The 16,442-nt window shown below is 39.0% G+C and overlaps 1 protein-coding gene across 4 annotated transcripts in view; it reads right to left on the bottom strand.

Moving 5' to 3' along the window:
- ECD (ecdysoneless cell cycle regulator) overlaps positions 1 to 16,442 on the bottom strand; it is a 41,895-nt gene that overhangs the window by 11,552 nt on the left and 13,901 nt on the right. For 3 of the 4 annotated variants that reach the window (XM_064594824.1, XM_064594827.1, XM_064594823.1), the window contains exons 9-14: positions 15,353 to 15,438; positions 6,932 to 7,038; positions 6,616 to 6,796; positions 4,811 to 4,878; positions 3,069 to 3,283; positions 1,401 to 1,611 (exon numbers count right to left, since the gene is read on the bottom strand). In XM_064594824.1, the coding sequence (XP_064450894.1) occupies positions 1,401 to 1,611; positions 3,069 to 3,283; positions 4,811 to 4,878; positions 6,616 to 6,796; positions 6,932 to 7,038; positions 15,353 to 15,438 (868 nt within the window). Of the gene's footprint in view, positions 1 to 1,270; positions 1,612 to 3,068; positions 3,284 to 4,810; positions 4,879 to 6,615; positions 6,797 to 6,931; positions 7,039 to 15,352; positions 15,439 to 16,442 lie in introns of those variants that run through there. The other variant, XM_064594825.1, reaches the window with a different exon arrangement.

A 16,442-nucleotide genomic window follows, 5' to 3' on the forward strand; every position in this document is an offset into this window, starting at 1 on the left:
TAGGGAGGGAGAAAAGGAATCTATTTGTATGATAAGCATTGAAGCCCAGGTCCCAAGTGTGGAAAAACTGAAGCGATGTGCAGAAGAAAAATTGTTAGAAGTCTGTTTGAAAATAGGAATGGCCGGGAAAGAGTTGTATCTTCAGATGATTTCAGGCACTAATTTGTGATAAAAGACTCAAGTGCTAGAGACACTAAGATTATTCACACATTAAAGTCTACTAGATTCTAGAACTAGACAAGATGAAGTACTGAATTTCCCTTTGATCCCAAAAGGTCGTTGCTTTTGCCATTGCCGGCAAATCATCAGGACTTTGGGGAAATCAAAGTGCCTTCATCAGGAAATGTTGAGGGATAGTATGTGATGGGACTTGATTGTCCTGTTAGGTTGGCAGCTTGCCCTGACCTGAACTAAACCCAGCATGTAGAAGGGAAAAGCACTCTCCAAAGGGAGGTCCTGAGATTTCTTCATATCTTGCAGTTAGAAGAAAACAGTTCAGGGTCCATGTGTATTACCATCTCCCAATCTTTTCTCTCTCTCTGTGGGTGTGTTTGTGAGCACCTGTGTACACATCCCCAATCTGAAAATACTGATAGAAAGGGGAGTGTGCAGGATTCATGTTAAGTTTCTCAAACTTACCATGGAGTAACTGTTTGCTTTTGGATTAATGTGTTGATTTGGAAAAGAAAAATGAGAGAGGCTAATAGAGGAGCTGTGACACTGAACTTTATTTCCTGGCAGTGAGTGGGAGGAGGGCTTTGCTTCTTAGAACTCCAAGGATATCTGAAAGCTGAGGCAAAAGAGGGCAGGGCTGAGGTACTGAAAATGGCAGATAAATAAAAGGAACTTTGGTACAGGGCCTACCTGGCTGGACAATATTCATGTGGCAATGAGGGATGAAGGTGGTAAGGATAAAAAGAGCCCACCAGTCCGTGAAGCAGAAGAGCAAAAACAGGTAAAACATTAAAACAAATGTATTTGTCACCAGAGTGAGCCTGGCTAAAGGTCATTTCTGGTAACTGGAATAAAAAAGCAACTCATTCACTTCTCATTTTTGCCTATCACCCTCCTTTCTCTTCCTTTAATCCTCAGTAAAGATCAACTTAATGTTCTAAACACGGAGTGTGTAAATCTCTCAGGGGCTGTCCAGGGGCTTGATTTTTCTCTCTTCTGCTGACTTCAAAACCTTGTATGTACCTCAGCTGAGATCACAAAGACTTATGCAGAGTGGACAACATTTGGGGCTCACAGAGGAGAAGTTAGCCTGTGAAACTTGTACTGAAGAAACATTTTTACTAAATGAGTCATCTAAACTATACATGAGCACAGTGAGACTCAATATTTATTTAAGAAGAAAAAAAGAGAGGCTAGGTGTGCTGGCTAATCTTGCGTTGGCTTACTTGTGGGTCTGTGATCAGTGTTATCAGGCAGCTGTACTCCCATGCTTTGTAAAAGGTTGGACGCAGGTCCTGCCAGTCCAGCTTGGGAACTATAGGATTCCAGTATATTTGAAACCAGGTTCAGGTCTATATCCACTGGTGTCATAACAGATCCTCCTGCACCAGAATCTTCCTCATCTGAATTATTATTGGTAGTCTGGGATAGAGGTCCCTTATTTATGGAGAGAAAACAAAATCATGGAATAGGCCATTAGATTAGATGGTAGTTACAAAAAAAACTAAGCAATAATGTAAAACTGAAATCTAAATTAAAAAGGCAATTTCTTATCCTTAATGATAGAAAATAAAAATGAAGTCTAATAAACTTCACAATTTAACAAATATTAGAATTTGGTTCCAGAGATTTTAACACACTTCTTTCTAGGAAAAGTTTCTATAAATTGGATTTCTTCCCCGTTTTGAAATAGCCCAAGGGAGATAACCAAAGTTAAGGAGACATATTTATAGCTTGCCTAAGAGTTTTAAAAGAGATACGCAAATATGAACATTAAAAAGAGAGAATCTAATTTTTTTCTCTAAATGAAAGAAACTAATTTCCTTTTTATCCCCCCCCCGAGGCTCTGTGGAGTCCAACCACAAAGATTCTGAATTGTTACTTGAACCTCTCTGGTTTCACAGATTGGGAAAGGATTTGAAAGACTGTAGCTTGAGTTATAGGCCTTAGTATCTTTGCTATTCAAAGTGCAGTGCATGAATCAGCAGCATGCTGATCCCAACACTGCTTGGGAGCCTGTTAGACATGTAAAATCTCAGGCTTCACCCCAGACCAACTTAACCAGAATCCACATTTTATTTTCTATATTTTACTTTTTTTTTTACTTCACTTTTACTTAGATCTTTAGATGGCTCATATACATATTAATATTTTAGAAACACTGCTTTAGATAAATTTAACATTGTTTCTTGGTTTCTATTAGGTTTGGGCAATACTGGAAGTGATTATAGTTTAAATGTGGCTTAGATGATCAAAGCAAGGTAAATAACATTCATTAAGGGCCTTATGGATTTCACTGTTGTCTCATTTAGTTCTCATATTGATTCTACAACATAAGGATTACTGGTTAATGGATATATATTCACAGCGGATGGTTGAGCTGGATTTCAAACCCTAATCCCCAAGGCTCCAGGGTCCACTCTCTTTCATAATGTCTCTTAGGCCCAGGTTAGACACTGCTGGTATAAAAACTAGGATAAAAAAATGAGTGGAAGATGAATTCTTAATTTGGCCCTAAATTAAGGAAACACAGAACAAACACTATTAAGACTTGAAAATTATTTGGATATTTAAGATCCTTTCTGTTTTTAAAGTCTGTGTAAGCTGTTAGTAGTAGAATGCAACCACAAACTAGTCTGACCACACTGCATGACTTTTAATGTTAAATCCTAATGGATAACATAGAATAAGTAATATAATTAAACATATTTAGGAGGACAAAGTTAATAATCCTTAGGGAAACATTAGCAATCTTAAATTCTTATTTCAAATCAAAATATCAAATTCATCATCAAAAAAAGGAAAGAAAGAAAAACTAAGATAAAATATAGTTTTAGCTCTCCTTCATAATATTAAGATATTCAGATAGGGGAAGAGGTTAAACACTCACGTACCATTTGCTTCTGGGTGGTGAAACTTTTGCCAATGCTGGTCTGTGCCAATTCCTGGTCCATCTGGGCCATGTATGACTTGAGATTATTAAGAGTTCCTCTTACAGATGCTTCTTCCCCAGTCTCTTGGGTTTTAAGATCCAAGTCATCATCACTATCTAAACATTCAAAGTCTTCTTCATCCAGATCATCGGAGTCTGATTCATGAGGACTTGGACCTACACAGACGCCAACACAAAAAGAGCCACATGGTAATTTTTTCTTGAGTGATTATACCTCTCAAAAGAGTTAAATATTATCTGCGGAAAAGGACAAATATACAGAGGTAAATTACTTAATAAAAATCCCTTCCAGAAAATGGTACTGCGGGCAGATATTTGCAGAAAAGTACACAGGCTGATCTGAAAAATACAGCTTTTTTTTTTTACTATGAATTCAATAATTAAAATTTTTTACTTAAAATTTAAAAGCTACAGAATACATGGATATACTTTGATATAAATATTCAAGCCATATGGAGTTATTATTGTCTCACATCTCACTCTCTTCCCAGAGTTAAGCATCTTTTCACAGTTTGGTGGGTACCCAGGCCTTTATGCAGTTCTTTACGTATGTATAAAAACGTAAGGGTAGGGCACCTGGGTGGCTCAGTTGGTTAAGCGACTGCCTTCGGCTCAGGTCATGATCCTGGAGTCCCTGGATCGAGTCCCGCATCGGGCTCCCTGCTCGGCAGGGAGCCTGCTTCTCCCTCTGACCCTCCCCCCTCTCATGTGCTCTCTCTCTCTCTCATTCTCTCTGTCTCAAATAAATAAATAAAATCTTTTAAAAAAAAAAAAAGTAAGGGTATTACACACATACACATATCACACACACACACACACACACACTGAACCATGGTTTGCTTTTCCACTTATTTCTAGGTCTTGGAAGTCCTTCTTTGTGAAAACATGTAGATGGATCTCATTCTTTCTTAAGACTGCACAATATTTCATAATATGAATGTACTATAATTTAGCCATTTCCTTCTCCATGGACATTTAGGACATTCCAATTTTTTGCTACTACAATGCTGTAATCACTATCTTAGCACATATGTGTCCTTTTCATAGAGAAAATTCCTGGAAGTGAAATTACTAAGTCAAAGGTTATAAACTTTCTAGAGTTCCAAACCACCCTGTGAAAGACAACTTAAACTTCCATGCTCATAGTTTGACAGTACCCATTTCTTCAACCCTTTGAGAAAACTGGGTATTGTCAATCTTTTAAATCTTTGCCAATATGGTGGGCAAAAAAATAAGTTATTACTTTGTATTGTGTATTTATTTACTAGAAACAAGTATTTTCAAATATTTATTTGTCTGTATTTCTTCTTCAAGGCATTGCCTGTTTATATCCTTTGTTGATTTTTTAAATTGGGCTATTTGTCTTTTTATTATTAGGGTTAAGTACAGTAAGTCAAAAGAGAAAAAACAGTGTAACATGGAAGCCAAGGTAAAACCATATCTAGCCACACAGCATTCACTCATTCAACAAATACTCAATGAGCAGCTACTATGTTAGGCACTGAGCTAAGCATCCTCTGCAAAATCATTCAACTGGGCAGAAGTTCGTGGTTGAAAGAAAGTCAAAATCATTAAGAGAAAGCAAATACTTTGACTTCCAAGAGATCCAATGCTCTAGTACTCTAGCAACAGCCTTGCTACTTATAGTTTCAGAATCAGAATAAACATCACACTGTAACTTACCTAAAATCTTGTCAAAATAATTAAGAAAAGAATCTGCATCAAAAGTGATTGGAGCCTCGGAAGGTTCTCTGTAAGATTAAAGGAAAAAGACCATTTATTTTGAACACAACTCTCTGGAACTTTTTTTTTTTAAGCAGTGCCATTCTTAGGACTACTACTAGAGATACGATCTCAAAAGAAGTACAACAAGAAATACTGTAGTTTAAATGGTCTTGCAGGGCAGAAGAAATGGGAAAGACTGATGAAATAAAAGTAAAGGGTGCTGGGGTGGCTCAGTTAGTTAAGCAACTGCCTTCGGCTCAGCTCATGATCCCAGAGTCCTGGAATCGGGTCCCACATCTGGCTCCCTCCTCAGCGGGGAGTCTGCTTCTCCCTCTGCCTTTCCCCCACCTCTTGTGCTCATGATCTCTCTTTCTCTCTCACAAAAATAAATAAAATCTTTAAAAAAAAAAAAAGAAAAAGTAAAAATTTCACTTTGTCTATGCACATTTAACTTACACTGATTTAGGGACCTACCCACCCTGCACCTCCCACAAGATATATATATATGGCATTAGCAGAACAAATCACATCTCTGAGTTAATTTTAAAAAGGTCTATTTCTTTAGGAACTAAACTTTTAAAAGAACATATTTCCTCTTATCTCTTTCTTTTTTTTTTTTTTTAAACTGGCTCCATGCACAGTGTGGAGCCCAACATGGGGCTTGAACACACAATCCTGAGCTCAAGACCTGAAATGAGATAGAGAGTCGGATGCTTAACCGACTGAGCCACCCAGGCGCCCCCCCAATCTTTGCTTTCTTAAAAAGAGAATACTGAACATAAATTTTATTCTTCTCATGAGGCTCAAGAGCATCAACATGAATAAAGATATATTTGCCATACAAGTGACAATTCCATCTACCTTATTTTCCTACTTGCCAATTCCTATTATTTCTTCCTCTGATGAACTCTTTTATCCCTCTCTTTTGAATGTGAAGCTTCCAATCGGCTTGTGGGGTGGGAGATTGAATGGAAGTGTGGATTTGCTGAGAGCTAGGTGTTAAAAGCCCATAAGGTTCTGAGTAAAAGTTTAAAGAGTAAAATACACGATTTCCTTGCACAGCTCTGGGATGGACACTTTTAGATCTGTTGAGTAGTCTCTCTGACTTACTTTAAGAATTGCAAAGAATCAGACTATTTTTTTTTTTTTAAAGATTTTATTTATTCATGAGAGACAGAGACAGAGAGAGAGAGGCAGAGGGAGAAGCAGGCTCCCAAGGAGCAGGAAGCCTGATGCGGGACTCGATCCCAGGACCCTGAGATCATGACCTGAGCCGAAGGCAGACGCTTAACCATCTGAGCCACCCAGGCGCCCAAAGAATCAGACTATTAAAAATACAACTCCAGGGCGCCTGGGTGGCTCAGTTGTTAAGCATCTGCCTTCAGCTCAGGTCGTGATCCCGGGGTCCTGGGATCGAGCCCCGCATCGGGCTCCCTGCTCAGCAGGAAGCCTGCTTCTCCCTCTTCCGCTCCCCCTGCTTGTGTTCCCTCTCTCACTGTATCTCTGTCAAATAAATAAAATCTTTAAAAAAAAAAAAAAAAAAAACAACTCCAGATAAGTCATCATGGTACTAGGCACCAAAAGAGGGAAACACAGCAGTACAAATCATTTACTGAAAAGAAAAACAAGAGTGGAAATGGCAATGACTAGATGACTTCAACATCTGCATTCTAACTACTTAGATATTTATACTCTAACACAACTAGATGACTTCAACATCTGCATTCTAACTACTTAGATATTTATACTCTAACACAAATTACCGAGGTAGCTCTGCTCCTTTGTGGGTTGAAACTTTGGAAATGAAAGCTTTCATGCTTTCTGAGACCTGACTTAAGTCGTAGTTCTGCTCCTCCTTGGAAATGGGCTCTGCTTCTGTTTTGCCAGCAGCTTCCTGCAGTAGCTGGTCCAGTTGATCTGGTGAGAGATCTAACCACCGGTCATCTGAAAAAGAAGAAAACAGGACAATGCCATACCACACTGAACATGGCAGGTACTCTCGGAGAAGGGCCCTGTGAGACTTAGTGGAATATTTTCATCTTTCCTAAACCTTCTGCTCTATCCTGGTCCATCACTTACCATCTTCTGGAGGAAGATTGGCTTCTTCCTTCTTAAGCTCTTCTATATCAAATGGTACAGTTTGTAATAAGGTTAAGATTTCTTCACCTGGGCTCATAGCAAGAGAGCTATAAAAAAACAGAAGACATGGGAATTTTTTTATAAGACAGCTCAGAATAATAATCACAAAAAAATAGTATTTTAAAGCTGGGAGGAATAATCTAGTCTAATTTGTTTTGAAACAATTGTTATAGGTTACAGACCCCTTTTTCTCAAAATTTTACCAGGAACTCTAAAAGAGCTCAAAGAAAAACTGCTTTGTACAGCAAAGGAAACTGAAAAGGCAACCTACTGAATGGGAGAAAATATTTACAAAATCATACATCTGATAAAGGGTTAATATCCAAAATATATAAAGAACTCATACAACTTGGTAGTAAAAAAACAATCTGGGGCGCCTGGGTGCCTCAGTTGTTAAGCGTCTGCCTTTGGCTCGGGTCATGATTCCAGGGTCCTGGGATCGAGCCCCGCATCCGGCTCCCTGCTCAGCAGGAAGCCTGCTTCTCCCTCTCCCACTCCCCCTGCTTGTGTTCCCTCTCTCGCTATGTCTCTCTCTGTCAAATAAATAAAAATATTTAAAATTAAAAAAACCACTCTGATTAATTTTTTTCATTTAAATTCAATTAGCCAACATACACTACATCATTAGTTTCTTTCTTTTTTTTTCTTTTTTAAAGATTTTATTTATTCATTTGAGACAGAGAGAGAGAGCATGAGCAGGGGGGAGAGGTAGAAGCAGACTCCCCGCCAAGCAAGGAGCCCATTGCGGGACTCGATCCCAGGACCCTGAGATCATGACCTGAGCTGAAGGCAGACGCTTAACCATCTGAACCACCCAGGCGCCCTACATCGTTAGTTTCTGATGTAGTGTTCAATGACTCATCAGTTAAAAACAATCTGATTTAAAAATGGGCAGAGGACCTGAATACAAGATGTACAAATGGCCAAGAGGTACATGAAAAGGTGCTCAACGTCACTCGTCATCAAGAAAATACAGATCAAAATCACCATGAGGTACAGCTCACACCAGTCAGAATGGATATTACCAAAGGACAAGAGAGTTGGTAAGGAGGTGGAGAAAAGGGAACCCCCATGCTTTGGGGAATGTAAATTGGTGCAATCACTATGAAAAACAGTATGAAGAATCCTCAAAAAATTAAAAACAGAACTAGCATATGATCCAGCAATTCTACTTTTGGGTATATATGTAAAGGAAATGAAAACAGGATACTGAAGAGATACCTGCAATTCCCTTCACTGCAGGATTTACTCACAATAGCTAAGACATGGAAACCACCTAAGTGTCCACCAATGGATGACAGGATAAAGGAGATGTGCAATATTAATACAATTATAAATTGTATTATAATTACAAATATATATAATAAATATATACACATACATTATTCAGAGAAATATATATAAGAAGGAAATACTGTTATTTGTGAAATGGATTGACCCTGAGGTCATTATGCTAATGGAATAAACCAGACAGAGAATGACAAACACTGCATGGTATTACATATATGTGGAATCTCAAAAAAAAAAAAGTAAAGTTCATAGAAACAGAGTCGAAAAGTAGTTGCCAGGGACTAGGGAGTGAGGAAATAAGGAGAGGTTGGTAAAAGGAAGGGTACAAAGTTTCTAAATACCATCTAAGGATCTAATGTAAAACATGGTGACTATAACACTGTATCTTACAATTGAAATCTGCTCAGAGAGTAGAACTTAAATGTTCAAATTGCCCCACCAAAAAGATAAATATGTGAGGTGATGGAACTGCCAATTAACTAGATCCCTTCAAATGTACAAATATCAAATCACCATGATGTATGCCTTAAATATTTACGATTTTGTTCCTCAATTATTTCTCAGTAAAGCTGAAAAAGAAAAACTGCTTTGATTGAAATGGAGTTTGGAAGCTCAGAGATGTATCCATTTCACCTTTGCCTTTGGTTCTGCAATAGGATGCATGGAACACCATTATGAAGCTGCTGACTGAGTACAACTGTTTCAATTTATATATAGCATATATATGAGAAAAAGAAAACCCAGAGGAAAGTATGAACTAAAATTAATCTTGCATGTATAATATGCTAGGCTAGCACTTAATTTTAATTTTTTTTTTTTTAAGATTTTATTTACTTGACAGAGAGAGAGCACAGCAGGGGGAGCAGCAGGTAGAGGGAGAAGCAGGCTCACCCCAAGCAGGGAGCCCAATGCAGGGCTCCATCCCAGGACCCAGGGATCAGGACCTGAGCCGAAGGCAGACTCTTAATGACTGAGCCACCCAGGCGCCCCAGGGTAGCACTTTAAATACATTTTCTTATTTAGTCCTCCAATTACTATTATGAGGTAATAATCCTGTTTTACAGATGAGAAAACCAGAGCTCAGTGAAATTCTATAACTTTTGAAAGGCCATTGAGTTAGAACAAAGTCTCGAAGTCTTCTGATACTATCTTATGATCCTCCTACAGTAAACTGATGAGGAAGTAGTGCACAGAGATATTATCTGTATGATGAGCATATTATTTTATGATGGCAATGTGACCTGTTATATAAACTGATGGAACCCTGTCTGACCTATTTATACTGGAGCAAATCAAGTTATAGAATGGACTTACATTCATTTAAATAAAGATTTGCACACCTTGCTAAATCATATAGGTGACATAATCATATTATGCAAATATTACTAAGAGAAAAAAATAAATACACAAATAATCATAATAAATTACACAATATAAAATCATATTTATTTATTTTAGAGATAGAGAGAGAGAGAGAGAGAGTGTGAGCAGGGGGAGGGGCAGAGGGAAAGGGAGAGAGAGAATCTCAAGCAGACTACCTGCTTGTGCATGGCTCAATCTCATAACCCTGAGGTCATGACCTGAGCCAAAATCAAGAGTTGGACCAAATGCTGTGAAGAGTCACAGGAGAAGGTAATTAATTACATTAACTACAGAGAAGTTTAAAAAAAAATGATAAAGACAATGGAAGTAGTTGAGTTAGGCCTTAAAGAATGGGGTGGGGGGCCTGGGTGGCTCAGTTAAGTGTCCAACTCTTGATTTCAGCTGAGGTCATGATCTCAGGGTCATGAGATTGAGCCCTGCACTTAGCGGGGAGTCTGCTTGAGATTCTCTCTCTCCCTCTCCCTCTGCTCATACATGCTCTCTCTCTCTCTAAAATAAATAAATCTTTAAAAAAAATGGGGAAGATGTTTTCTTAAGATTTTATTTATTCTGAGAGAGAGAGAGCCCGAGTGCATGAGCAGGGCGAGGAGCAGGGGGAGAGGGAGAAGCACACTCCCACTGAGCTGGGAGCCCAACGTGAGGCTCGAACCCAGGACCCTGGGATCATGACCTGAGCCCAAGGCAGACGCTTAACCAACTGAGCCACCCAGGCACCCAGAATGGGGAAGATTCTGACAAGTAAGATAGGGTAGAGGAACTTCAGGCAAAGGGGAAAATGAGCATTAGTATAAAGGCAAAGAAGTGAGGAACATGTTCACAAAGCAAATGGTGTTCAGTTTGGCAAAAGTGTGGAAGACGAAGCTGAACAGATGGACTGGGATGAGAGCACAGTGAGCCTGAAATGGCTAAGTTTGGACTCAATGAAATAAGCAGTGGGTGATCACTGATGGCTTCTTTTTTATTTTTAATTTTTGTTTTAAGAGATTTAAATAATATAGACAAGTCCAAAAGATACAGCAAAAAAAAAAAAAAATGATATAACAAATGTCCATATCCTACCACCTAGAATTATAATATTGTTATACTTACGTCCAGTCTAAAGGAATGATTGATTACCCTTAACATAAAAAACTAAACATGCATGTACTTTAAAAATTTATAGATAAAGCTAATACTTTTCCTTTGATGATCAACATTATCTGTTCCAACCCATTTCGTTATTACCCAGAGGTGACTGCACTCACAAATGATCCTTCTGGTCCACTGAGTGTGTGCGTGTACACACACACACACACACATTTGTTTTATTTGCTGTTCTCTTTCCCTGGAATTTTATTCCCCCCCAAATACCTGTATGCCTCATTCCCTCACTTCATTTATGTCTCTTCTCAAACAGAACCTCCTTGGAAAGGCCTCTTTGACCAACCTATTTAGAATAGCAGCCTAGCGGTGCCTGGGTGGCTCAGTTGGGTGAGCCACCGACTCTTGGTCTTGGCTCAGATCATGATCTCAGGTTCATGGAACTGAGCCCTGTGTCAGGCTCCATGCTCAGCACAGAGTCTGCCTGGGATTCTCTTTCTCCTTCTCCCCCTCCCCCTACTCGTACAATCAATCAATCATCAATCAATCAATCAAAATCTTTAGAAGAGCAGCCTGTACGTCTCTTTCCTCATACACTGTTTTCTCTTCAAAGCACTTACTTATCACTATCTAATATCATATAGCGATTTACTGTCTTTCTCCTACACTAGCATGTAAGCTCCATAAGTGTAGGAAGACTTTAGGTTTAGGGCGCCTGGGTGGCTCAGTTGGTTAAGCGACTGCTTTTGGCTCAGGTCATGATCCCCGGAGTCCTGGGATTGAGTCCCGCATCGGGCTCCCTGCTGAGCGGGGAGTCTGCTTCTCCCTCTCCCGCTCCCCCCTCTTGTGCTCTCTCTCTCAAATAAATAAAAAACAAAAAAACAAAAGATCAGTGGTTTTCAACTGGGGACAATTTTGCCCCCAGAGGACATCTGGCAAAGTCTGGTGATATTTTTGGTTGTCACAATTGGGGGCTGGGTGGAGTGCTATTGGCATTTACTGGGTAGAGGCCAGGGATGCTGCTAAACATCCTATAATACACAGAGCATCTCCCACAACAAAGAATTATCTGGTCCAAAATGTAAATAGTGCCAAGGTTGAGAAATCCTGAATAGACTCATGTACATTTAGCTAATCTCTGGTTAACTAATGGATAGTGGTCCATCATACAAATACACTGCAATTCATTTATCTACTTTTTTTTTTTTTTAAGATTTTATTTATTTATTTGACAGAGAGAGACACAGCGAGAGAGGGAACACAAGCAGGGGGAGTGGGATAGGGAGAAGCAGGCCTCCCGCCAAGCAGGGAGTCCAATGCGGGGCTCGATCCCAGGACCCCGGGATCATGACCTGAGCCGAAGGCAGACGCTTAACGACTGAGCCACCCAGGCGTCCCATTTATCTACTATTGATGGACACTTACATTGTTCAATCTTTCACTTTTACAATCTCTAATAATTTTTAGGAGAGGGATTAAAGATGATTGAAGATATATTTCAAGCAGATTCTCCTGGCTGTAATGGTTGCATTGGAAGTGAAGAGTCGCTAGAAGTTGGGAAACAAATTTAGGTATTGCCATAGTTCAAGAAATAAGCCAAAAAAAAAAGAAACAATAATTAGAGTAGGTAGGCAGTAAAAAAGAAAAATGCAAGACACAAGATAATAATAAAAAGGATCAAGAGACTGGATCCAAGGAGAGCCAGGAAGTCTAGGTGATAAGGAGGATGGTAGTACTCTTAAAAAAGAGAGTGGGAAACAGTCTGTGATATTAATCCAGGTATTAAAAAAAACCAAAACAAAACACTGGGAATTCAAGAACAGGTCTGGAGGGAGATGTGAGTTTGGTTTTAAACTGTTTAGAAGCTACCCTGGTTTGGGGAATGGGAGTCTCTTTTGCAACATTATTTAGAATGTTGGACATGTAGGGGCGCCTGGGTGACTCAGTCGGTTAAGTGCCTGCCTTTGGCTCAGGTCATGATCTCAGGGTCGTAAAATCGAGCCCCGCATCAGGCTCCTTGCTCAGTGGGAAGCCTGCTTCTCCCTCTCCCTCTGCCTGCCGCTCCCCCTGCTTATACTCTCTCTGTCAAAGAAATAAAATCTTAAATAAATAAATTAATTAAATTAAATGTCGGATATGGGGCGCCTGGGTGGCTCAGTTGGTTAAGCGACTGCCTTCGGCTCAGGTCATGATCCTGGAGTCCCAGGATCGAGTCCCGCATCGGGCTCCCTGCTCGGCAGGGAGTCTGCTTCTCCCTCTGACCCTCCCCCCTCTCCTGCTCTCTCTCTCTCTCAAATAAATAAATAAATAAAATCTTAAAAAAAAAAAAATTAAATGTCGGATATGTAAACTACTTAAAATTCTTTCTTCAGGAGTAAAAATATGATAAGTTATGGCACATCCATTTCCTGAAATGTTACGCAGCTCTTTAAAATTATGCTTATAAAGACTTTTTAATGTCGGGAAAAAGTAAGATTATAATGAGTAAAAATTATGGACAGGATATAAAGTTTTTATATAGTATAAAAATGTTTTAAAAATAACTAGATGAATGGGGAGGAGGGAAATCCTGGAAGGCAGTAGATCAAAATGATAATAGTTGACTCTCTGGTATAAATATTTTCCTTATTACATCTTTCTGTATTTGCTATAATGAGTGAATGTTATTTTGTAACAACAACGAACTTATTTTAAGATTTGAGAGAGAGAGAGTGAGTGAGAGACAGCATGAGCTCAGGGGGAAGCAGGCTCCCCACTGAGCAGGGAGCCCGACATGGGGCTCAATCCCAGGACCCCAAAATCATGACCTGAGCTGAAGGCAGACACTTAACCAACTGAGCCACCCAGGCACCCCACGAACTTCATTATTTAAAAAGAACTACCGAACCACCAATCTATCTTGTTTTGTGCAAGGAGCCCTAACTTTCCTACACACGAGTCTCTCTAATTTCTTAACATCTCTTTAACCCAAGTCTGTAAGGTAACACTTCTCTACAAGCAGAGTGGCCCTTTGAAGCAGATGGGAATCATCTGGGGGAGATTCTCCTAACCATGAGGGCCACCTCTTTTACTCTCCTGACTCTCTTTCCCAAGTTTTCTGAAATGATACCCTAAGAAGGAATCCTCTTGCCACCAATTATTGCCATAAAACTGATGCGAGTGGGACAAAGGCAGACGCAGACACCTCTGAGAGTAAGGACTGCTGTAAAGTCATTATTATCTCACGAACAACTGATGTTAAGAGTTCTCTCAGCATCAACTTTGCTTCACCAGTCCTCAAAGAACATTCTATCACACAAAGAAGTGATGTTTGCCATGCAAGCAGAATGACTGGACTTCAAAACCAGAAAGTTTTATTTGGAAAAAAAAAAAAACAAAAACCCAACAACAAAATGAGAAACACAACTTGGGAGCTTTTACCCATAATATATACAAAGCTATTCTTTCATATTATTTAACAGCTTTGAGTATCTCAAATTCAATTTTGCAACCATAAATTGAATTTTTTCCAATACTCAAATTCTGACCTTTGATTCCTGAGCTCAATAAGACTGAGGCTTTCGGCTAGAGCTCTATTTTTTCCTTGGTGCTGCACTGACTAGGAAGTGACCTCAAGGGACAACTCAGATAATGTGGTCCACATCTATTCTGATCTTCTTTTTTTTTTTTTTTTAAAGATTTTATTTATTTATTAGAGAGAGAGATAGCTAGAGCAGGAACACAAGCAGGGGGAGTGGGAGAGGCACGCTTCCTGCTGAGCAGGGAGCCCGATGTGGGACTCGATCCCAGGACCCCAGGATCATGACCTGAGCCGAAGGCAGACGCTTAACGACTGAGCCACCCAGGCGCCCTATTCTGATCTTCTTTTAAGGGTCCTATTTCCTTCAGTTTTTGCCTTGTTTTGTTGTTTTACTGTGTCTTCAAATAATTGTTTCTTATATTCTGTCCAGAGTTTATAATTACAATTGGCAGGGGCTTAGTTGGATATGTTACTCCACCATTATGAGACCTCCATTTTATTAAATTTTAAAGGGGTGACATTTCCTTCCAACCTTGTGCTCATTTCTTTCTTCCCCCAGGAAATATATGGCAGCTCAGAATGAGATTTGATTTAAAAGATCAATGTCTGCTTTATTCTGTGTTTCAGACCCACCTAAAAGTAGCTAGACACAGCCAAGGGCTCCTATAGGAATTAAGCAATTGCTCAATATCAGACTACCTGAGTTCAAATCCTGCATCTGTCACTTACTAGCTGTGTGACCTTTAGCAAACTACTTAATCTCTCTTGGCCTCAGCTTCTCTGCTGTAAATAGGGAACAGTAATAATCATACTTATTTCATAGGACTGTAAGAGAGATTTGACAAATTAAAGTGGCCTACACTTTATAATTCCCAATGTTAGCCATTAGATGATGATGATGATGCCAGACGCAGTGATCTGCAAAACCCCCTCTCCCCCACCTTCAGCACCTTCAACAGTCATGATCCTTGCCATTAACTCTTTAAATATGGCAATTCCAACTCCTGCAACTATCTCAAGAGTGAGGAACTCCTTAACTTCTGGCAGGTTACCACTCTGCTGCCACGGTTACATAGTGATAAACTCACCCTTCTGGTTGGTTAACTGAGAGTTGGAAGTAGTTCTTTGCCATTTCTAGCCTTGCCTGGTACTGAGCAGAACCTTCTATCAGTCCCTTAAAAAAAAAAAAAAAAAAAGGCCTATCAGAACATTATTTACATGGTATCAATAAAATAACCTGCTCATCAGCAATTTTCAGGGAGGCAGTATGTGATACATTATTCAGGAATCATGAGGCTTGAGTCCAATGCCTGTTTTGTCATTAATGTACCTTTTTGGGCTCTAGTTTCTCCAAATAAGGGTACTAGGCTATATGTAGTAGTACCTAATCCTTTTCACCTTTAAGGACCTCTTTCCAGTTTGGATGATTTTCTGCCATTTTCTAATATTTAATTAGTTGTTAAAAAATAACTGATTAGTAATTTATAAAACAAAGTACAAATAGAAACAAAAAACAGCATAATCCCACTTTAACTACCATTTCTGATTTTCACATGTATGTTTATTTTGGCATTCATACTTAATATTTTATATTCTATCAAAAATAGACTATAATATCATAAGTACTTTGCCATATTGCTACAGTCTTTACATCATCATATTTTTAAAAATTTTAATTCCAGTATAGTTAGACTATAGTGTTATATTAGTTTCAGGGATACAATATAGTGTTTCAACAATTCTATACATTACCCAGTGCTCATCACAATAAGTGTACTCTTAATCCCCTTCACCTATTTCACCCATTCCCCCACCTCCCCTCTGGTAACCATCAGTTTTTCTCTATAGCTAAGAGTCCATTTTTTGTCTTTTTCCTTTGTTCATTTGGTTTGTTTGTTGAATTCCACATGAGTGAAATCATAGGGTATTTGTCTTTCTCTGACTTGTTTCATTTAGCATTTTACACTCTAGATCCATCCATGTTGTTGTAAATGGGAAGATTTCATTCTTTTTTATGGCTGAGTAATATATAGATCACATCTTCTTTACCTGTCCATCTATTGATAGGATATTTGGGTTGCTTCCCTTGGCTATAAATAATGCTGCAATAAACATGGGAATGCATGTATCCCTTTGAATTAGTGTTTTCATTTTCTTTGGGTAAATACCCAGTAGTGG

Source organism: Mirounga angustirostris, unplaced genomic scaffold (genome assembly GCF_029215605.1).
Source record: "Mirounga angustirostris isolate CCGP_5_RB_7025 unplaced genomic scaffold, mMirAng1.0.hap1 SCAF_6, whole genome shotgun sequence".
Taxonomy (NCBI): domain Eukaryota; kingdom Metazoa; phylum Chordata; class Mammalia; order Carnivora; family Phocidae; genus Mirounga; species Mirounga angustirostris.